Source organism: Rhinopithecus roxellana, chromosome 10 (assembly GCF_007565055.1).
Source record: "Rhinopithecus roxellana isolate Shanxi Qingling chromosome 10, ASM756505v1, whole genome shotgun sequence".
Classification (NCBI taxonomy): domain Eukaryota; kingdom Metazoa; phylum Chordata; class Mammalia; order Primates; family Cercopithecidae; genus Rhinopithecus; species Rhinopithecus roxellana.
Window position 1 is genome coordinate 4,967,164 of NC_044558.1, and position 22,839 is coordinate 4,990,002.

General features: G+C 51.4%; 1 protein-coding gene and 1 long non-coding RNA gene across 2 annotated transcripts in view; one reads left to right on the forward strand and one right to left on the reverse strand.

The window, feature by feature from the left end:
• Nucleotides 1-20,662, reverse strand: part of CCND2 (cyclin D2) — a 31,854-nt gene extending 11,192 nt beyond the window's left edge. The window contains exons 1-4 of the mRNA XM_010359145.2: nucleotides 20,168-20,662; nucleotides 18,188-18,403; nucleotides 15,489-15,648; nucleotides 5,114-5,262 (exon numbers count right to left, since the gene is read on the reverse strand). Coding sequence (XP_010357447.1) covers nucleotides 5,114-5,262; nucleotides 15,489-15,648; nucleotides 18,188-18,403; nucleotides 20,168-20,362 — 720 coding nt within the window. The 5' untranslated portion in view covers nucleotides 20,363-20,662. The remainder of the gene's footprint in view (nucleotides 1-5,113; nucleotides 5,263-15,488; nucleotides 15,649-18,187; nucleotides 18,404-20,167) is intronic.
• LOC115900034 overlaps nucleotides 18,928-22,839 on the forward strand; it is a 29,765-nt gene continuing 25,853 nt past the window's right edge. Inside the window, exon 1 of the long non-coding RNA XR_004059721.1 lies at nucleotides 18,928-19,109. This is a non-coding gene — a long non-coding RNA (uncharacterized LOC115900034). The remainder of the gene's footprint in view (nucleotides 19,110-22,839) is intronic.

Below are 22,839 nucleotides of genomic sequence, written 5' to 3' on the forward strand. Positions count from 1 at the left end.
TTAGCCCTCAGTGTAACTGCACAACTCCATTGTCACACACACGCACTGCACTCAACAGGGGGACAAAGGGCTGAATGAGCCCCAGACCCGCGGCCAACTCAGGCAGAGACAACTTAGGAAACTATCTCATTCTTCCTTTCTTCACAGGCTGTTTGGCTTATTTCCTGGCATACCAAATGAGGCCCACAGAAAAATGAGGCAGGAGAGGGAGGCATCAGCCCCCGATTCGATTCCACCTCCCCACCCCCAGCTTCCAGCAACACTTCACAAGGTTCCTGACCACAGGCCCTCAAGAGTCCACAGAAGACAGAATCTGTAACAGTGGAGCCTTGAAAACGACCTGTGCAGAGAGTGCACCGGTGCTTCCAGCTACAGAGCAGACACAATGCTAAAGCCCATGAATCACACACGTGTCGAAACTGAAGACTTCTTCCGGGGTGCCTCCACCTCCCTGCTTTTTAATGGCTCATTGACAACCAGGACCAGAAAACGCCAGGATGACCCTAAGGAAGGGATATCCTGGAATCTTCTCTGGGCAATATTTAAGAATGTGTCTAGGGACAGGGATGAGGGTTGAAACACTCCCTATTGGGTACTTTGTGCACTCTTTGGGTGACGGATTCGACTGAAGCCCAAACCTCAGCATCACACAATATATCCACATAACAAACCTGCACATGGATCCCCTGAATCTAAAGTTTTTTGTTTTTTGTTTTTTTTTTAAGAATGTGACAAGGAGTTTTGATGTGCCTTAGACAAAAAAAGGTTTATAAATATAAGGAACAGATGACTAGAGTCTTTATTCTGTTAAATATCTTACAATGAACTTCACAACATCTTTATGGCCTGTGAGCCTCAATTCCATGTTTTAGTTAATGAATTTGTGCAACTGTGTCATGTGAAAATGAAGCCACTTACTCTAAGATAAGGTTAGGGAAAACTCAGAAGGCTCGGAAGGCCCTGACACAGAATTGAAGTTAAAAAAAAAGATAAAGCTTTTCAAAGGACATGGACAGAGTATTGAGTCGGAAACACATTGGAAACCCATCTGCCTGCCTTTGTCCTTTGCTCCTTCCTTCCTCTTCCCTTCCTCTCCTAAGCATCACTCCCAGTGATTCTGCCAGGGGCTCTGGATAAAGAGCTGAGGAAAAGCTGGGCCTTATTCAAGAGGTTCTATAGACAAGGAAGCAGTGAGATCAATGCTGGCAGGCAGCCCGAGTAGTGTGCAGAGGGGACGGAAGAGGACCCCGATTCAGCCCAAGGAAGCAGGGCCACAGTCACTGGGGACCCAGGCCAGTGGCACCCTCCCCTCTCAAACCTACCCAGGCACTGGACACCCCCAATAGATGTTTCCCCTAAAGCCAAACTGCCTCTCTGGCTGTTTTTAGCAACTCTTATGATTGGAAGGAAAAAGTATTTAAAATATACCACCCTCTGAGACTTTTATTCCCTATAAAACTGTCAGGCCCCTCACTCAGCTTTCTCTTTGGAATGAAGCGTTCTGGTTTATTTTGGCAACCAGACGCAGCAACAAAGGCCGACTTTCTCAGAGCCGCATGGGTCCCTCATATCAAAGCTATCTGCTGCTGGCCAGTGAGCCACAGACTTGCCTGGCCATCTCACAAGAATCAGGGGGACCCTCTTTCAACAGCTCGATCCCCGACAACCCACGACCTAACCCCCAAAGTGGCAGAGAGCACTGCAAGTTTGAAGAGATCATAAACAGCAAGGTGTGTAGGAGCTGACATATAACTCAGGGGTTCTGGGGGAAACTGTCAGCTCCTCCCGATTCCTGTTTGTCAATGCCCTAGGGCCAGGGAGCAAAATGTGGTCTCGTGTATTTCACTTTTCCAGGGAAGAGCTCAACATCAACCTATGGGCATTTCACAGCATGGCCCGAGGATGTTTCAGACATGTGTACATACATATATATATATCCATTTATGTATGTATGTATATACATAAATACACACATTTTACTGTTGTAAATACACGTAATGTCAAATTTCCCTTTTCAGTCACTTTGAAATGTACAGTGGCATTAAGTACATTCATACTCTCGTGCAGCCATCAGAACTGTCCATCTGCAGAATTGTTTTCATCATCCCAAACTGAAACTCCATACCCATTAACCACTAACTCCCCATCCTCTCCTCTCCCCAGACTCCTGGGAACCTCTATTCTACTTTCTGTCTCTACGAATTTGACGATTCCAGGTACCTCATATAAGTGGAATCATACAGTATTTGTCTTTTTGTATCTGACTCATTTCACTTAACATAGTATTTTCAAGGTTTGCCCATGTTATAACATGGATTGGACTTTCATTTCTTTTTACAGTTGAATAATTGCGTGTCCGTACATTTTGTTTCTCTACTCTAAGAACAGTTTCTGTCACTAAGTTTTCTCTGCTGGGAGGCCGGCATTCTACATTAGGCCTCACGAGCGCCTTCTTCTGGGCTGATTTCCTACTGCATTTGGCGTTCGTAACACATTACTTAGCACACCTTCATTTACATTCTTCATTTGCCAGGGTTTTGCATGCTTTACTCTTGATTCATCATACAACTGCTAAGTTCCTTGAATGCAGGAATCTCATCCTCTGCTTCCCACATGCCACCCATCCACCCCAACTTCTAGTAACAACTAGGCCTTCCGTAAAGACTTCCAGAAATGAATGAAGGAAATACACCACTTCTTGACTCATGAAATGGTAAACAGAGCTCAGGATGCAAAACTCACCTCCCTCCAAATGCTAATGTGTTCTAAATTCTAGTCCTTTTATTGTTCTTCCCTCTGAGCATTAGCTTTGCAGAGAACACAGGCTGATGGATGGGAGGAGATTTAGCATTTGGGAAGTTGCATACGTGCGCACACACACACACACACACACACACACACAGCCTAGCCCAGAGCTGCTTGAACGTTTCCACTAAAAACATTTTCAGGGAGAGCGAACAAGCATCTGGGGTGCCAGAGGTAAGCCTGGAACTTCCTGAGGTCTCAGATTTTTGTTTGAAAAAGTGTTATGAATTTTACATTTCACTACGTTCACTCTTGGTTTTTAAGTATGAAAATGTTCAACCCAGGCCCACTGGTGTGAATGAGGCATACACAGGCAGCCCCAGTTAAGAAACACGGTGTGTGCCCATTATAGAAATGAGATATCAACTCGACCAACAGTTGGGATTTATAGGAGGACACCCCTAAACCAGCTTTGTATCCACTTCATGTCCATTTAACAGAGTTGGTCAGCTGCCTTAAATGGACTGGCTACGTAGCATCAGAAAAAGGCAAACAGTTTCTCCAGATGAGATGACAGACTGACCTGCCTGCAGTCTTGAAAAGCCAAGAGACTTAGCAGCAACTCCCAGGAGTGAAATTGACACCACTGTCCATGTGAGATCAGTAAGGGGGGACAGAGGCAGGTGGGAAAAGGCTGGAGCCGGTAGGGTGGTCAGCCCATCAGAGCAGGTCTATCAACACGGCGGGGGGAGGTTACAATGCCTGGGGGCAGGAGGAGGGGGGTGGCCGCTCAAACTCCTGTCACTGACATTTTTGTCTCCAGGCATTGAGGAAGGGCTTGTCTTAAATTGGCTGGGAGTCCTATTTGTAAGGCAGCCTTAATTGGAGACATTCAGAAAAGGAGGAAAGTGTACCATTTCTATAAATGTTAAGTCCTGTCCACGACTTTTCTCTGGAGGATTAGAAAAGCATTCTTCGTGCTGCACTGGAGGGAGCTTTTCAGTCTGTGTTTTGGAGTCCTCGTTTAAAAAGCGTATGTTTGGAGCCCGCATTTTAAAACCATATCTAAGAACTATCTCGGAGGAGGACCCCAGATTTGCTCGGTCAGCATCTCCCCGCGCCATTTCTCTGAGCTGGGAACAAACGCCAGGAAAAATCCAGGTGGGCGGGAAAGGAAGCCAGCGAGCTGCAGCCATGGGCTCTCTGAAGTTTAATCTGTTCAGTATCCCTTGTGCAGGCCTCAGCCATAGGCCTGTAAATCTCATGATCCCTTACTCAATAACAGCCCGCAGAGGGCATCTGAATCCCCCTGGACCATCCAGAGGGTGTCATCGTGAAGTGGCCAGCATTCTTCAGCCTCTCCATGGTGATGCATGAGGGCTCAGGGCCAACAGTCCTCTCTCGGGTTGACTTTAAACCCACGGGTTTTTTTCAAACCAAAAGATCCCAGGAGCGGCAGCAAGGGTGGAGTGGAAAGTTTCCAGGGGGCAGTCGGAGCTTGGGGGTTCTAGTCCCAGTTCAGCCACTGCCCAGCCCCTCCTGGCTGGTTACTTCAACCCCTGCCCCGCCCGTGGAAAATAAGGAACCGCCTCTCTGACCTCTCAGCACCGTCCTGGCTCCACCACCCTAGGACTGCAGCTTCCTACCAATTCAATTCGGAGTCTCACTTGACCCTGGTCTCTCTCAAAACCTTTCTTCTCAGGAACTCCAAATTCTGGCAACAGGAAGTAACAGCCTCTGAGCCGTCCACAGAGCACACAGAATGGGGAAGCTCCATAGCTAATAATAGTTTCTCGAGTTTCTATGGCACTTTGTTTTTTGAAAGCACTTTGTAATCCATTACTGCATTGAACAAAAGGGAAGAGAGAGCGGGGAGGGGTCGAGAGGTTTGCCAGGGACGGACACCGTTCTCACAGTGGGGCACCTCTTGTGTGTCTGCTTCGTCCACTGCAGCTGAGTCCTGGCTCTCCTTCCTCCTCTGTGTGCCTTACAGCCTCAGCGTGTGTGAGCAGACACGGCAGCTCTTCACTGCTGGGCAGAGGCAGCCCGGCAGCGTGTACAAATATGGCAATGAAGCAACAATTCAGACCCACTGGGAAGCCCACGCCATAGAGGAACATCGGTAAACAGCCCTCCCGCCCCCTGCCCCCCGCATCTGCTTGCTGAGTTTTCTTCTGTATTTTGTGGTGCACAGCTTTTCAGAACCTTAAGAGGGCGTGTCACCTGCTGAACTTTGTACTCCCTTGATGTCGATCTTAGAAAACGAACCAAAAAAATACCTCTGACACAACATAATCAAATCCGTCGTCTCTTTCCCCGAGCTGAGAAGAGACATCTGGACTTAGCCAAGAAGGTGGTGGCCACCTACCACGTCTGTGTTGGTGATCTTAGCCAGCAGCTCGGTCAGGGCATCACAAGTGAGCGAGCTCACTTCCTCATCCTGCTGGAGCCCGCAGATGGCTGCTCCCACACTTCCAGTTGCGATCATCGATGGTGGGTACATGGCAAACTTAAAGTCTGCAAGGAATGAGAGGCAGAAGGTCAGGGCATAGAACGCATTTGGATCCTGGAGCTCCCCGAGACTGCAGAGACTCAGAAACAGGATGGCAGCAGGTCGGCGGCACGAGTGACTCCGTGCCCTACAGGCATGTCCTCCCTCGAGTTCTTTCACAAGAAGCCTGTGTTTATTTACCATCACCATGGCTGTTCCAGATTTAAACAGAGGAGACTGAGGCAGGGAAGGAAGGCAGCTTATCTAAGTGCACACAATGAATGCACAGAGGATTCAAGGTCCCCAGTCCCCAAATGCCAGTCATATTAAGCATGTCCGAGGTAACATTCTTGACCCTGGTGGGGGCAGCAAGGTGAGCGAGTCATGGTCTCTAGAGGTGACGGAGGGAACAGAGCAGAGAATGCCTGAGACCAGTGCAGATAAGGTACCCCATGGGCCATGCAAGTAGGACAGACCGGGGGCTCCAGATGTGAGAAGGAGGGAAAGCACAAGGTGGTGGGAGAAACAGGCAAAATCTATGCAGAATGCTAACTCAGATGGGATCTTGCTATAGTCTCTGGACAGGCATCAAGGATTAATATGACCCCCCCCCACCAAAAAAAAGATTTGATTTAAAAAAGGAAATGAGAGAAGCAGCAATGCAGCAAGTGGGCGAGTCGGGGCTGAGTTCTACCCAGTTCCCAACCTCTGGCCCAACAGCAAGAACCCTCAGAACATTAGGGCAGAGGATTCTAACACCAACATAGGGCTCTAACAAAGCACCAAAGATTAATCATTGCATCTGAATCAGATGGGTGACTTGGTTTTGATGTTATGACTCATGAGCCTGAAGTCCCCACTTTATTACTAAGAGAAAAAAATGTGACTTGCTACAGAGAAGTGCAGAATGAGGATAATAAATCAGAGAGGCTTGAACCCCATCCACTGCCATTTCTGACAGCAAATACAGAGGATGCTCTCGTGTGCTGGAGGGCTCCTCTTGAAAGACCAGACCCCAGGGGCTGGGTGGCCATGATCCAGCAGCTGCTTGGTCCATCAAGGGGAAATAAAGACAGCCAACTTCCTCCTGTTACTGCTGCCGACAGCTACCAATGACCACCATATGCAAGACACTACACGTTACGTCCTGTTTAATTCACCCATCAGCCACAGAAAGTGCACAAGAGCGTCACCCTAATGGTATGGCTGAGACCCCTGAGACTTCTGAGAGTTTTTAAGTTGCCCCTGCTCATGTTGACATGACGTTAGAGTGGGTATAGTTTCAGTCATCACCCTAGTGACGGTCCTGGAGTGCAGTAAGTCTTCCAAAGCGTACTCTTTCCAGTTTTAGCATTGCTCTAGTGAACTTACTGGGTGTAGACAGGGAAGGGGCACGTGGGGGCAGGAGACAGAGCATACAGGGAACCGTGGGTCACCCTTCAACGTACAGCAAAAATAATCAGGTTAAACCTACAAAACCAGCCCCTCTTGTATCTCCCCTTCTTCCTATCACGCTCTATTACAAACACATTTTCTACAGCAGCTGTTTTAATGGTGGGCCCACTGCCCCAGCATCAAGTGAGACACTGTGGATCCCTGAGCCAAGCACAGCCCTCCCCTCCCATCATGAACGCAGAGCAAACCTGGCCATCTGCCTGTCTCCTTGGCTTTTTTTCCCATTGCCCTCTCACCATCTCCACCTCTTGAGGGACGTATATAATGGTGCTATGCCCACGCCTGCTGTCCACCCGCCCCTCCTATGCCTTCTCTGTCGCCATGGACAGTGTGACAAAGCCGGCCTCCCTGCCTCTTGCTCTGCTGTAGGTCTCTTCCACATGGGTCACAGGAGAGTGCTTCTCTGCCCAATAACCTCGTTAGCTCCCCCCTGTGACATTCATAACACAAGCGGGGCAGCCGGCCCATGGCCCTGGGCCCACAAAGGCCCGGGTGGGAGCATCTGCCAGGGAAGGGGCAGGAAAGTATCCCCGGCCCTCCCTTCTCTCTGCCACAGGCCTCAGACCGGGAAGCACACCTCACACATGCCTGTCTCTGCTGTCCCACTGCTAGCAAAACCAACTCTTATTACTGACATACAAATGAACTTCTGGAAGCTAGCAGGCATGGGAGAACAGGTGTACCAGTGGCACAGGGAGACTCTACCTCCCTTTTTGTTTTACAAATAAAGTTTTCAGGGGAGTCCTCCTGGGGACATTGTCCCGTCCCACATAATAGGGGAGCATTTTGTGCTTGAACTTGGCTGCCTCTCAGCAGCTCAGAGTGGCACCAAAGGAGCAGTGTGTTCCCACAGCCAGAGGAGAAGAGCTGCCGGAGACCAGGATGGCGGCTGTGCTGCCCTCTGTTGCCTGCTACCCAGGAGAGGAGCACCTTCCTCTGGATCCCTGAGCACGCCCCACCTCTCCTCCAGGTTAGTCAAATACTGAGGCAACATCAGCCCTCCAGCTAGGTCCAGACGTGGGACTGTGGGCAAGGCACTTCTCTTCCCAAGGGCTTGCTTTCCCATTTGTCTAATAACTGGTTGGGTGAGACAAGTGTTTGTCTAACTTCTAGCTGCAACTCATTAATGGGTCGTGAAATGCATCTGCGGGTCGTGACCAGCAATTTTTGTTGCTGTTCTCCTTTAACCAAATAGAGTAGGATAGAAAGTATCAGACTCACTGCATGTACTGAAGAGTAAATATTGTTTGGAGAAACTTTTGTATCAGTCTGATACACTTGTACAAGTATCCTGAGTTGTGTTATAAAATGTATTTCTTCCTTCATGGCTTAGGTCAAAAAGAGTTTAAAGATCGTAGGCAGGATAATGTCCCAGGTGCCTTACAGCTCTACTTTGCTCTTTGAGGATCTGGAATGGGAATGACTCCCAAGGAGAAGAACAATGAGGAGACAATAGAATGTATCGCGGCCACTACCAGCCGGCAAAGTCACAAAGCAGCCCTCTCCACAGTGCAGGGCTACTTTCCCGTGGCACCAGCCCCAGGGCTGCTCCAGGACCACTCTCAAGGACATCCCCCTCTCTACTGGGAGAGGATACCGAACAGAGAGAAAAACAGAAAAATGAAACATCATTTCATCTGTGCACTAGCTTCCTAGCTGTAAACTAGCCAACCCCCACCCTCAACTGTGGAAAGCTCCACCTACCCAATGCAGCCATTCCTGGAAACCATCAGCTTTGTCGCTATGACAGGATGGAGAAATGGTCGCAATATCCACTCAGAAGAAGGAAGCAGAAATCCAAATTGCATGCATGCATGCGATGATGAACATTACAACCATGGGTACCTACATACATACATGCCTATGGATGTACCGGAAGGATGCGCAGAAAATCAAAGCTGTTCTGTTAGGTGGGAGAAACACAGATGAGTTTGTAAATTTTTCGCATAATATTATTTTAACAAATAAAAACCAGGTAAAAATTTCTCAGCAGTCTCTTAAGTCTCTTGATCAAAATGCCAACAAGCTATACGCTGGTGCAGAAGGCACACTCGGGTAAGGGTGTACCATCTCCATCCTTAATTGCCCACCTGGAGAGATGAGATGCTGGCAACTTCCTGAGATCCCTGCTCCTGCAGCAGAGAGAGGCAATGAACTGATCAGCGATCCATTTTCATTGACTCATTACAATGTGCTCCTCCCTGTTTCAGGCAGCATGGAGGACTCCCCCCAAAATGCACAACATTAAGACTTTTTAAGGTTGGGCATCAATGTATTAGATAGTAGAGGATGGTGTGCTATAATGGCTATGTCTGTACTACTACAGGGATAACTTCTAAAGAAACTTCTCAAAGAAAGGAGGCTCTTGAAGGCCAGACACAGTGGCTCACATCTGTAATCCCAGCACTTTGGGAGGCCGAGGCGGGCAGATCACCTGAGGTCAGGAGTTTGACACCAGCCTGGCCAACATGGTGAAACCCCATCTCCACTAAAAACACAAAAATTAGTCAGGCATGGTGGTACGCGCCTGTACTCCCAGCTACTCTGAAGGCTGAGGCAGGAGAATCACTTGAACCCAGGAGGTGGAGGTTGCAGTGAGCAGAGATTGTGCCAAGCACTCCAGCCTGGGTGACGAGAGCAAGACTCTGTCTCAAATTAAAAAAAAAAAAAAAAGAAAAGAAAAGAAAAAAGAAAGGAGGCTCTAGAGTGAAGAGAACCATTTGAGACACTTCTCAGAAGACTCTCCAGGGAGATGGGAAGGATTTGGAGAGTAGACTCAAAAAACTCCCAGCTAGAAGGTGAAGTGCATGGAGCTTGGACAGCCTTCACTCCTGCCCCAGTCCCCACCAGACCGAGGAGGGCCTTTCTCCAGGTTGCTGCATCTGGGGATCTAAAGAGAGCAGGAGCAGCCACACACTTTGCCATGGGGAACAGAGGCCGTCCCAGGGCCTAGGCCTCCAGCTCCCCTCCAACCAAAGCAGACCTCTGGAGAACACAGCTCACTGGTTCAGAGTATTAGCTCTGGAATCAGACTGAGGTTGAATCTCCATCTACCACCTACCAAGTGTGTGAAGCTGGGCAAGTTACCTGACTTCTCTGAGTCTTCATTTTCTGATCTGCAAATAATGAGAATGGCAATACCCACGTCGTAGTGTTGTTCTGAGGATTAACTTAAAATTATCCTTGTAAAAGCACAGTGCCTGGTTCAAGGTAAGCAATGAATGTCAGCCAGCATCCTCCGCAACCTGCTCCTCCTCTGCTCTCACTCCTGGGACTTCCTGCAGGACTGTGGTGGGGAGTTCCGACTGGAGATGCTCTCCAGTGTCTGGAGGGGGTGAGGAGAAAGGCGCCCAGCATCCCTGGATTGCAGGCAGCTGCAGGGAGCAGGCCAAGCAGGCCAGGAAGAATGAGGGCTCTGTGCTTCCTGGAGAATCTGTCACTATCCAGTTGTGTATGTGTCCCAGAAATGACATCATCGAGTCCCCAAAGTCTCCTGCTGCTTTGCAGAACTGGGAGAAAGTGCAGCCCCGCGGGGGAATGAAAAGAACCCCAAGAACACTCAGCCAATGGGCGAGAGAAGTTGGCAACGCTAACCCAGCACATTCCACAGTTCATTCAGACGTGGTTCACCCGAGCCAGGAGCGATGCCCACATAGCCAGGAACACCCGACATTCCCACCTCCCTCCCGGCAGAGTGGTTGGAGGCAAGGGACACGCCTTAGGGGAATCCCAGCTGGACCACAGGCGCCAGGGGCAGCTCCGGTGTGGGCTGCATGCTTGTTCATGACGGCAGTGGTGATGGTGAGGTATAAATAAAAAGGAGCTATAATTCATCTGTTCCAAACATCTCCTTCTACGGGTGAATCAATGAAGTATTGGGAGATGAAGTGATCTGGCTCATGTCACTCACTGCGAGTGTTGGGCCTGGGGTCTGGATGAGATTTTGGGACTCCGGATCCAGAGCTCTTTGTAACTTACTGGAAGCTGACCAGCTCCTCGAGGTCAACTCCCATATACCACTCAGGAGGATAGGGCACCTTTCATGTCAGAAGTGGCAGAAAAGCCCCAAAGGTGGCACTCTGGCTTAGGAATCAAAGGACTTGGGTCCCAGCTCCAGCCCCGGCACCAGCAAGCACAAATGGCTTATCCTCCCAAGGACGCCCTGTGAGCCCCTGGGGGTCCCACTGGGCTCCCTCACCTGCACGGGCCTTGAGAAGTGCTGCATTTCATCAGCTTCATATCTGTACTTCTTGGTAGGATTTTACTGAAGAAAGAGTTCAGAGCTAAATAAGTTTAAAAGCATGGAATACACAGCCCTGCCCAGTAAGTTTAGCACTTATCATTTTGGCTATGGTGGCCAAGGTCCTGGGGTGCAGGGGTGATGGCTTTGCTCCTGTTCACCAATGGGGGAAAGAGATACGCACTCTGAGGCTGAAGAAGAAAGGGAAGACCAGGTCAGGCTTTCACCAGGTCTCTTCTTCTCCAACCTGCAGTCAGGTGGAAGTTCAAAGGACCAGAACCAGAGTTGTCTCAGGCCAGGGACATCACTGGGCACACACCTCACCTGCCACCCCCAGAATAGGACCAGCATACCCTGTCCTTGTGGGGCAGGACTGCCATGACAAGGGAAGGCCCATGAAACTGCAAGGCCTGCTGGGAGGAGCTGGGGAGGGGGCTGGTTGGAGGGCGATGAGGAGCCTGCTACCCGTTCATCTTACATCCGCAGAGAAGAGAGATGGCAAGCACCACGCTGCCTGGCTGCCTGTCCCCACAGGGCATGCTAACAACTTCCCCTCAGTCCCATGACCTCTCAGCTTCAAGGGCAGCTCAGAGGCTTGCAGATGGACAGACGGTTTCCATTCTTCCTTCCCAGCACCCATCAAGGCGAATCTCCCACTCTAGATCAAGGGCCAAATCACGGAACTTCTCTGGGCCACCACTGTCTCTCTCTCACTTGGGGATGGAATCTGAGGGAACACCTGTAGGTAAAACCAGGGCAGGGGCTAGGACAGCACAGTGGGTTATAGTCAACACTGGGACTCTGGCCTTGGCGTCGGGAGGCCTAGGGGTGGCTATTGTGTGCAGCAGAAATAGCAAGGTGCAGCATCTCAGGGCGGGCTTCTAGTGAAGAAAGAAGGGATGTGGGTGCCTGGAGAGGGAGGGTGAGCACCTCCCCCTCCCCGGTGCCAGGTGTAAACTCAATGCCATTGGCTCTGCTAAACTAACTGGAATCATCCACCGAGCATGACACCACATGTCAAGAATCTCCCAGTGCTAGAGTGCGATCCCGGGTCATCTCCAATTTCCTCGCCTGCAGACCTGGATGTTCTATCAGCAGAGCTGCAACCAGGGAAGCTATGGCTCAGTTCTGCTTCCCCAGTTTTGGGAACTCCAGGAACGGGAATGCTAGGAGCTGTAGTCAGGAAGATCCCCCACCCAACCCACCCATGCCTGCACTGACCAGGACCTGCTGCAGAGGGATACCCTGTCCTTGCGGCCCTCCCTCTTCCAGAAGCCATTTCAGGCTGAGCAGGGAAGGAAGGAGGGCTCCTCTCTGCCTTGCCACCATCTTACCCTAGAGCCCCATAAAGCAAGACCGCCACTTCGCCACACTTCCCACAGCCCCTCTGTGTTCTCCCGCTCTCCCTTCCCCTTTCACACACACATACGCTCCCCACACACTGCAGAACCACTGCCAGCTCTTTCACAACCAGCTTTTCCCATCAAATAACTGCACAGCCTGAGGGTTGGCTGCCATCTCTCGGGACCCCCACCCTCCACCCACTGTGGGCCTCCAAGACCCTGGCCACAGGTGTTTCATTAGCTCTAGGACGGAACATCCAGGACTAGGGGAAAAGGAGAGAAGTGTGGGATGTGAGGGGCAGGTGAGAGCAACAGCTTGGGCTGGGGAATCCGCGTCTCCTACCTCTGGTCCTCAGCCACTCTGTGCCCACTACTGGCCAGAGTCCTGAGTCCTTGCCCATTCATCATACTCTGGCCCTACAATGTACAATCTCCTCTGCATGGAAGGTGTTTCCTTCAAGAAAACCGGCCTTTGGTGTTAGTGTTGTGAGGCCAGCTGCTGTCAAACTCCACGCAGCCAGGATTCTGTGTGACTCGGTCAGTTGCACAAACCCAGATGCAGATCAGGGAAAGCAACGTCTTGCGATAAAGGCCCATCCTTTCCAGACCCAGGAAACTGCCGAGGACCTCTCTCTGCTCTGCCCAGTGCACGCCTGAGGCTTAGTGCTTAGCACACGATTTTCATTCGGTTTGGGGGTGTCCTTTCCCAGTCCCTGACCAGAGCTAGTTGAAGGTCCCCAAAACACAGTCTTTATAACTGCCTCTGTCTCCCTTTGGGCCTCTGTCCTCAGTCCCTGAACCCCAGGCTCCCTACTCTGGCCCCGGAGTTGGCAGCCAGCCCAAAGATCTGGGCAAGAAGGCCACGGATGGGGGATGGGATCCCCAGTTTTCGAGAATGGGTCTAGACGGAATCTGGGGATCTGTCCATACCCGGGTAACTCCACCCAGCACCCCCACCCCAATCAGAGATCAGAGAGGAGGAAGGAGTGGATGGACCCCAAAAGATCTGTTAGTCAAGAGACAATGTCAAATCAGAGCTCTGGCTATCAACAGCTGGGCAATGGGGGAGTTTAGGGTCGGGGGTCAGCTGTCCTTGGGCCAGAGAGAAAGAACTGGCTGACCCCTCCCCCACAGTGACTCAAATAAGAGAGGAAGGAGACAGCTGAGCCTGGAAGACAAAATGACAGGTCACTGGAGGACTGACCTCTCGGGCCCCCGCCAGACAGCAGAAGGGAAGGAAGCCAGAGTGACCACTATCCAAAAGGCAGCAGGGGTCCACAGGGGTCCTAAGAACCACCCCCAGGACTACAGGAAGGACAATGGACTCTCCCACCAAGGCGCACGGGGCGCATGTGCACGCCATGAGGCCTGGCCTGCATCCAGAAGAACAGGACTACAAAAAACCAGCAAAGGGTTGAAACCTGTGCCCTAGATGAACAGGCAGGAGGCGGGAAGGACTCCACACGCAAGCCTACAAGTGCAGAACACACAGGTCCTGCTAGAAACAGACAAGGGCAGCCAGTAAAGGAAAGCCATCACATCCACTTTAGTCGGAACAGTTCAAATCAGGGTTAACATTGGAGATGGTAGCATTTTCACAATTAGTGAAGGTCCAACCTACACTTCTGGTTTACAAAGCACTTCCACATGCATCACCTTTCTGATTTTAATTTTCCTAGCTGCTCTGAAAAGGCTGTAGGATGATGTATCAATAGGCTTGTTTTGGAGATGAAGAAGCTGGGGTTCAGAGAGGTTAAGCAGCCAATCAAAGGTCACCCACTGATATGTAGCAAAGCCTGACCTTCCGACTGTGAGCACAGGGCATATGCACTACATTGTACATTATATAATCATCTGTAGCACTCATGAGTAACATGTAACAACCTACTGAAAAAAGTTTCCACCTGAGTCCACCTAGCAATGTAACTACTCTTGGCAAATTTGAGGTGAACCGCACCAAAAGGTCTTCCCAAGTCATCAGCTTTTAACCTAAGGTTTCTGACTGTCAGAACATGAACTGCTGACATCTCTGCCTTGGATGAGTAAGGTTCCGGGGTCTCTGCCATGGCCACTACCAAGAAAAAAAAAAAGAAAACCAGCAGACACTGGCCAAGGCTGTTTAATAAGACAATAGCAAACCACTGCCTTCAGTTTATTAGGAAAATACACAGCAAATGGGCCAGTAGGAACTATGTATCAATTGTGGGATCCCCGTGGTGGGCAGAACTGCAATTTTTTTTTTTTTTTTTTTTTGAGACGGAGTCTCGCTCTGTCACCCAGGCTGGAGTGCAGTGGCCGGATCTCAGCTCACTGCAAGCTCCGCCTCCCGGGTTCACGCCATTCTCCTGCCTCAGCCTCCCGAGTAGCTGGGACTACAGGCGCCGCCACCTCGCCCGGCTAGTTTTTTGTAGTTTTTAGTAGAGACGGGGTTTCACCATGTTAGCCAGGATGGTCTCGATCTCGTGACCTCGCAATCCGCCCGTCTCAGCCTCCCAAAGTGCTAGGATTACAGGCTTGAGCCACTGCGCCTGGCCAACTGCAATGTTAAAGGCCGCAGCCAAAATCAAAACACCTCCACATGAAGTGAGGCCATCAGAACCCTGCGCTCAGAAAGTAAAGCCTTACCGAAAGCCAACCGGGTTCACTCCCCTGCCCAGTGGGGCAAACAGCTAGAGAAGTGAACAGCTAGAAGGCCATAAATGCCCTACAGTAAAAAAAAAAAAAAAAAGAATTCCTTTGGTCTACCTTACCACTAATCAAGGCAGGCAGCATATTTATCTTGACATTGTTCCTTTAACCTGTATTTGCCCCCATCCCCCCCAGATTTCCTCTTAGGCTTATCTCCAAGCCATCCTTTTCCTTAAAAGATTAAAGATTTAAACACAACCAGCGAGCAGCGTATATAATCTTCAAAGAGCACTTTAGCCATCATAAAGAATATTTTAACAGGCACTCATTTTTTTTTTTTTTTTGCCTTAACCACACCTGTCCTCATAAACCATTTATGAGTTTAGCAGAGAAAGCGAATATACAAAGCTCAGATAAAGTTAAAAAAAGCAACCCAGGAATGAAACTTCGGCCTTTAGACTACTCAAGACCACCCCTCCTCTAAACTCCTCAACTAAAATCAAAGTTCGTACGGCCTTTTGCCTCTCCCTGGACATCTCCCAAAAGATCTCTCCCGTCTCCCTCCCTGGCTCAAGCCTCATCTTACCGGTAGCACACAGAGCAATGAAGGTCTGGGCATGCTTTCGGATCAGAGACAGTTTCTCCCGCTGCTGGGGCAGCTTGCGCAAGATGTGCTCAATGAAGTCATGAGGAGTGACAGCTGCCAGGTTCCACTTCAATTTCCCCAGCACCACCAGCTCCCACTCCTGGAGAGGAAGGCAGGAAGAGAAGAGGAGAATCTAAACTCCACAGGCTGACCTGGTGTAGGGGGTTGGGGGTTGGGCACCAGACCAGTTTTAAGGCCCGCTCATTAGGACGTGGCTGCTAGATTGTAAGGCGGGCCCATTTGTCAATGTGCCCCTCAGGCTTTGAAGTTGTTGACAGCTCTTCTTATGCTTCAAACGTCAGGCTCCACTGAAAATAATGAGAGCCCAGGTAGCTGTTGCCAAGATTCTATTTTCTTCTATTTCGTTTCCACTCCAGCTCCCCTTACCCCCTCCCAACCCTGACTTGCCGGCAATACTGCTTCCCGCCCACCCAGAAAGCTGAACCTACAATGAGATACGGCCAAGGTCATTGTGGCCCTTTCATGGTAATTTATTGTATATGTCTCTATCACCGAATTAATAGTCCTTTTAATCTTCATGGAAAAATGACGCACACAGATAAAGCTCAAAATAAGGTTCCTTGGCCCAACTCCTTGGCAACCAATTAGCTTGCTTTTACTTAGTCCCAAAAAGTGCCTTGATCTCTCTGCTGTTCAAACTTTCCCCTTTGACATATCAGGCAGAAATTTTGGGGATATGACACTCAGCCCTTTCACCTAAATGTTTCAAGGGGCCGTTGTCATCATGACTAAAGGACCACATGGTCATTAGCAGACCCATTTTGCAGATGGAGGTGATTCAGGGCAAGGTGAAGGTGCCTGCTTAGTGTCACAGCATGTCTCGGTGCACCTGTGGGGACCACTCAACCCTGTCTCTTTTGGGTCTCTCACCAGCAACCCACCTGAACAAAAACTTTGTTTCCCTCTTTCACTGAGATATTTATGGGAAACTGTGCTCAAAGGGAAACAGTCCAAAATAAAACATTAAAAACATTGTATGTGCTACCAGAAAATATGCCTACCACTGAGCTGTCATCAGAATCAGAGGCAGGGACTGTTTGCCACTGCACCGCCTCTCCCATTCACCTGGAGAACCTGGAATCTCTTTCATTTGCTAAACCAGCAACCAGACCACCAGTTCCAGAGCTGATTCCCTTTCCCTCCCAGGCCACAGCCTTCTCATTTGTAAAATAGGACTCTTCCAAATCCCAACTTCTGGGATAAAGGGAAAGGGAACAGGAAAAAGCCAAGTTTGTTTGGAGCAGTATAGTGCTTGGCTAGTCTTGGAAAGATTTGGGTGTCCTGAAGAACATCTCAGTTCACCATCCTCTTGAAACAAAAGAATCATATGAAGATTATTTTTCCTGCTCTCTCATGAGAAAGACAAATTGGTTCCCAATTCTAACAATGTTTTCTTCATAAGCTTTAAAGTCTGCCTTGGCTTTCTGCAGACAGTTGGGGTAAAGGGCCCTAATAAACTACTAAACCACCAACATCTTCAAAAATGGCTTGAAATGCCGGCCCTTCCTCTTCACAGGGTAATGCGAGTACGAACCACTGGTCTTGCACCGTTATTAAAGGAAGCGGATCTCCCAGAAGACAGCACCTTTCTAAGCCTCTCGGACCAAACCAGAAGCAGCTCAAATCTGGCAGCGGTTCAAAGGTGAAGTCATTCAGGCCCCTCTCCACATTCTCGGCAATTCCTCCCCCAACCTTGTGCATGTCTTCCACTAGATGGCAGCACAGCCCCAGAAAGGAAGGCTCCTCACAAAGAGCTCAGTTCAAGAAGCCAGCCTCAGCCCTGTGGACTTTGTGCAGGCCCTGCCAGTAAGGAGGGGGAGGGGGCGGGAAGGAGGGGGTGCTTTTCTAAACAGTGCAAAGAGGGGTGTGCAAACCACTGAAGGTGGGCCTTGGAGCCGCTCTTCCATCCAGTACAGCTGCAATATGGCCGTCTTATATGTCAAGCTGCAGGGAAAAGGAGTTAGATCAGGTGGGAAAAAGGTTCCCTGGCAGAAAACCAGAGATAAGACAGGATCCCTGGGATTGTACAAAGGTCACAGTCCCACTGGAGGTAGGAACCCAGGCCTCGGACTCCTTCAGTGAAAGGCCGCATTTTGACTTTGCTCAAAAGTCAATGAACTGGTATTTAGTGAACAGCTATTAATGTGTTGGTATCTTGAGGCTTTGTAGATATAGAGGACATTACCTTTGAACTCCAAGTTTTTAGGAGACACACACCGCAGACACATACCTATCATGTGAACACATTCTCAGACTATTTTTGAAAATTTGGAATTTAATTAAAATATCACTGGTAATTAAAATATTCCACGCGTCCCCTACACACATGCATACACAATTGCAAGTGAGTGAGTCTCACCACCAAATCTCCCCGAGGATCTTATTCACAGATGTAGCCTCAGTGCTGGGCACGGAGCCTGGGCACATAGTAGGAACACAAAAAATACAGACAGTGGTTTCCTATTAAATGAGTTATTGCCCATAAGTGTGTAAATTCTATTGGTGGGGTCATTTTGGATCCCAAGAATCTGCTCTGGAAGTGGTGAGTAGAAGGCATATTGTTGGCCAGGGGAAAGCGGGAATCGCAGAAAGGAAGGGAGGAAGGGGCCGGTCATTACCAGCAGCTCCTGAGGCTTGATGGAGTTGTCGGTGTAAATGCACAGCTTCTCCGCAGTCAGCGGGCTGGTCTCTTTGAGTTTGGAGGCCAGGAACATGCAGACAGCACCCAGGAGTTGCAGATGGGACTTTGGAGTCGGGACCCCAGCCAAGAAACGGTCCAGGTAATTCATGGCCAGAGGGAAAACCTCTTCTTCGCACTTCTGTTCCTCACAGACCTATAATGGGAGTGGGAAAGGGTTGGGGGGCGGGGGTGGAGAGCATAGCATCAGCAAAAGAGAAAAAGAAGGAAAAAGCATAATCTATGGAAACAAAAAAAATTAATTTTTTGTGGGGAGGGGGAGGGGAGTAAAATGGGTGATAAGAATAAAGAACAAAGATGAGGAAACTGCGGTGAATCAGAATAGCCCATCCGTGCTTTGGTATTCCAGGGAGCCTATAAAAGGGGGTGAACTACAGCTCCAAAACGGGGAGTCGGAGAAGTGCGCAGCAGCCGCGGCAGCTCCGCGACGCTCCCTTTGGCTACTCCTTCGCGCACTCTAACTCACTCACTCTTTTTTGGATTTCGTCATCTTTTCAAAAAATCAATAAAAATATTCTGGAGGCTCCGGGGGTCCACTTCTTGGTCTCATCCGGATCCCCAGATCCTCCTCTATCATTCCCGACAATTGGAAAAAATGTCTGGGGGGGTCCCTGCGGCCCAGGGGCCGCTATTGGGGGGGCGGGTGGGGAGAGGTGGGGAAGAGAGGGGGAGGGAGGAGAGGAGGAAGAGCGCCGCAGCCTCGGCAGCTGGAGTCGGAACGGGGGGGGACGGTTTCAAAAAATAATTAAAAATCGAGGAAATATCCTAGAAAAGCCCTTTTGGCGTGAAAACCCCAAAGAGGAGCCAGGCTTCCCGAAAGGGAGGTTTCGGGTGTCAGAAAGGTCTGTATTCCGACCCCTGGGGCTTTGGATCCCGGGAGGAAACTTGAAGGGGTGAGCGCCGCGGCGGGAGTGTCCGGCTGCGGCCCACAAGGACAGAAACTAGGGAACGTGGTGACGAGCTAGGGAAAGACGGGAGCAGGGAGCCCTGGAAAGAGGCATGGGGGGCTCCAACCTCTCTTTTCGGGGTGACCCGATATCCCCCTACACACACCCCCTCCCCCCCCTTCCTACCCCACCCAAATCTCCGCACCGAGGAAGCTGGAAAACCAAACTGTAAGTAACCTTCGTGAGGTGGGGGGTGGGGGAGAGGGCACGATTAAAAGTGGGGTGGCCGGGATAATGGGGTGCGAGGGTAAGCGGGCGACGTTTCCCAGCCTTTCCAAGGGGAGTTTGCAAAGCAACATGGCGAAACCACGGCAGGTCCAGAGCTGTGCATACGTGGGCACACGGCTCACTGGGCAAAGACTTGGAGTGAGGGGCAAGAAGTGGTTCTTTTGGGTTCCCCAGTAACACACGTTTCTTCAATGGGACTTCCGGGGCTCCTGAATTCCCCGTTTCTCTCCTTCTCCCTCCTCCCTCCACCTCCCCCCTGAAGTGCCAGCGCGGAGTCGCGACCACATGCGGGGACCTGAGGCCAAGACGAATTTGCTCTGGCCTTTTGAGGGGCTGCCTTTCTACTTGGGGTCCCGATTTCAGGCCCCGACTCCCTTCCTGACCGCAGTGCAAGCAGCCGCGGCGGCTTCGCAAAAGACAGGTCGCGAGGGGGGTGGGAAGAGGAGGCAGCCACATGCAGGCACACGCGCGCGGGATGCTCCCCCACCCCCGCCCAGGACAGCCTCGCTTCTCCCAGATTTTCCTCCCCCCTCTCCCTCCCCAGTTTATCTGGAGAGGAACAGAAAAGAAGCCACGCGTCTCGCCAAAAGGCGCGCGGTAACCTCCCGCACAGGAGCCGGGAGGTCGGCGCGGGGATTGCCCTCTCTCAGCTTTAGGGCTCCGGCCGGGGACCCGAGAATCCGGGAGGGGTCCTGGCTCCTAGCGAGCGCCGCCCGCCGACCTACCTCCAGCATCCAGGTGGCCACCATCCTGCGCATGTAGGGTTGGATGTCCTTCTGCACGCACTTGAAGTAGGAGCACTGCGGAAGGTAGCGCTCCTCGATGGTGAGCAGGTTCTGCAGGACGCGGTCGTCTTGGAGCAGGTTGCGGTCCCGCACGGCCCTGCGGACCGGGTCCACCTCGCAGCACAGCAGCTCCATGACCAGCCCGGCGACCCCTCTCTCCCCTGCTTTCTCCGGTCTGGAAAAGTGTTTTTCTCTTTTTGTTTTTTGGAAGGGGAGGGGAAAGGGTTCCCCTTACCTCCTTCCTTTGGCTAAATAGGGGGTTTTCGGGGGAGAGGTGAGGGCAGAGAGAGAAGGTGGAGCGGAAGAGAGGCGAGGATTGGGTGGTGGGCGAGCAGAGCCTCCGGGCTGCCCCACTCGCACCGGTCCTCCCCTTCAAACTGGTCTCGCTCTCCCCTGCTCGCTCTTCTCCGCTCTGAGGCGGTGACGCAAGCTGGCTGGGCAGTTAGCTCTCCTCCCTCTCCCCGCGCTCCCCGCTCTGGTTCCTCCTCCCCTTCCCTCCCCTCCCGGTCCTCCCCTCCTCCTTTCAATCTCTCCCTCCCTCCCTCCTTTTCCCCTCTCGTTATTAAGGAGAACAGCAGCTGGCCCGACCTAACTTCAAACGCAGTCCCCCGCCCCCCCACCCCTCTCCCTCCATCCAGCCCTGCATGCCAGGGGCCCCGGACAGGGCAACCCACAAAAAACTACCGATTCCTATTTCTGCCCTCTAATTTCACTCATTCTGTAGGTGTAGCACGCCAAAATACGACCCTCCAACTTTGGCTTCTTCAAAACGGATCCTGATACTTCTGCCCTTGTATTTCAGATCCAGGAATGTAGGGTAGATTGTTTGAAGATGGGGTGACCTCAGACAATTTAGAAATAGTTCCCTTAAGTGAAAAAAGGGGGGGGGGTGATTTTAGAAAATAGCAACCTCGCATACCCAGAGATAAAGGTCATGTCCCTGAAGTTTGTGTTCCTGATAACTTCGAAGCTGTTTCAAAAGCCCCGATTAAAGGGACCAGAACAACGTCCCTTCTGCCCCCCTGCAGTGTGTGTGCAGAGGAAGAAGAAGAAGGAGGGGTGGGTGTTAGGAAGGAAGGGGGATGCTTCTCTGGAGGGATAGAATGTGATCCTCGAGCAGAAACCCTAGTGTTTCTGGGGGCCCTTGGGGCGCCGTGGGGCGACGCGGTGCAGCGCCTAGGGCCGCCGCAGGCCGGGGGCAGGGCTCCCAGCGGTTTCTCCGCGGCCAGCGGCCACGCAGGAAAAACCCGCTTCCTCGCCCCTGCATCTGCTGACAAGCCGCCCGAGGTGTCTGCGCTGAGCGTGGCCACACCGATACAGCTTTCTAGGAAATGGCCCGGGAGGGGGAGGGGGCGAGTGAGGGATTAGGTCTGGCTCCCCCTCGCTCCCCCTGCGCAAACACCACCACCCCTTCCTTTCCCCGGAGGCAGGAGGCCTCCACCCTCGGTCCTTCGTCCGCATCCTCGCCGACCCCTCCGGTTTCGCGCCTCACTCGCCAGGCTTTTTCCCTGGGAGCCAACTGCGGTGAAGTCGCCGCCAGCACGGTCGGCCCTGACACGTGCTCTAACGCATCCTTGAGTCAAGGCTGTCTTTACAGGAGATATGATCTGCTGGCGTTTCCTCACCTCCTTCCTCCTGTCACCCCCCACCCCCACCCTGCCCTTCGGTGTATTTCAAGGAGGGAGAGAGCAGCGCCCTGATGTGCTGGCCGAGCTGGCACGTGCAGCAGGCATGGCGTGGCTTGAGCTCTCTGGGCACACCGAGGCCGACCAAGTACCTCCCTCACCGAGAGAGGGGGCCCCGGCAGGGGCGCGGAGAGCCAGCAAGGCAGGGTGGGGCGCGGGCAGGGTGAGCCGTACACTAGGTTCTCTGCAAGGCGGAGGAGGGGAGCAAAGAAACCAGAGGTGCAAGCGATTAACTCAGGCCCCGGAGCCAGCCTCCTTACACGAGGGTGGGGCGGAAGGGGTTGTGGGGGGGAAAGGAGGGGATATCGCTTTAAAAGGGTGAGTAAGAGTTTGGGGCGCCGTCTCCCCTCCCTCTATTTGCATAGCCAATAGCTCTGGGGCTCCTGCTACTGCGCGCTGATTGTTACCGGGCAGATTACTTTTTTTTTTTTTTTTTTTTTTTTTTTTTTTTTAGTAGGACGCGTTCCCCACTACATCAAAAGGAAGCCAAGGGAGGGCGGAGGGAGAGCGAGCGCTGGGGCGGGCGAAAGCTGGGGAGAGGCCCGGCCGCCTCCGACCTTATCAATAGCAGCGAGAATGAGTATCCCATCTCCTATATGTAAAGAAAGGGGAGGGAAGGGGCGGGCAAGGAAAATGTCTAATTGCTGTGGAAGCCATTAGCTTTCAGGAAGAAAAAAAGCTCGCTGAAAAACCCAAGTTGCAAACTCAAAATGAAACAGTCCAGCGCCGCGGATGACACCCGGGCCGAACACCGTGTTCACCCGCACACAGTCGGTCCCGAGCAATCCCCTATGGATTTTTGTCACGTTGGACTTCCGGACTTAAGCTTTAAAGTCACCCCGGATAAATACATTCACTTACATTTTAAGACCCCCATAAGGGAATTACTCCAATTTCACCTAAGCCAACTTTGAGCGGATCAAAGAA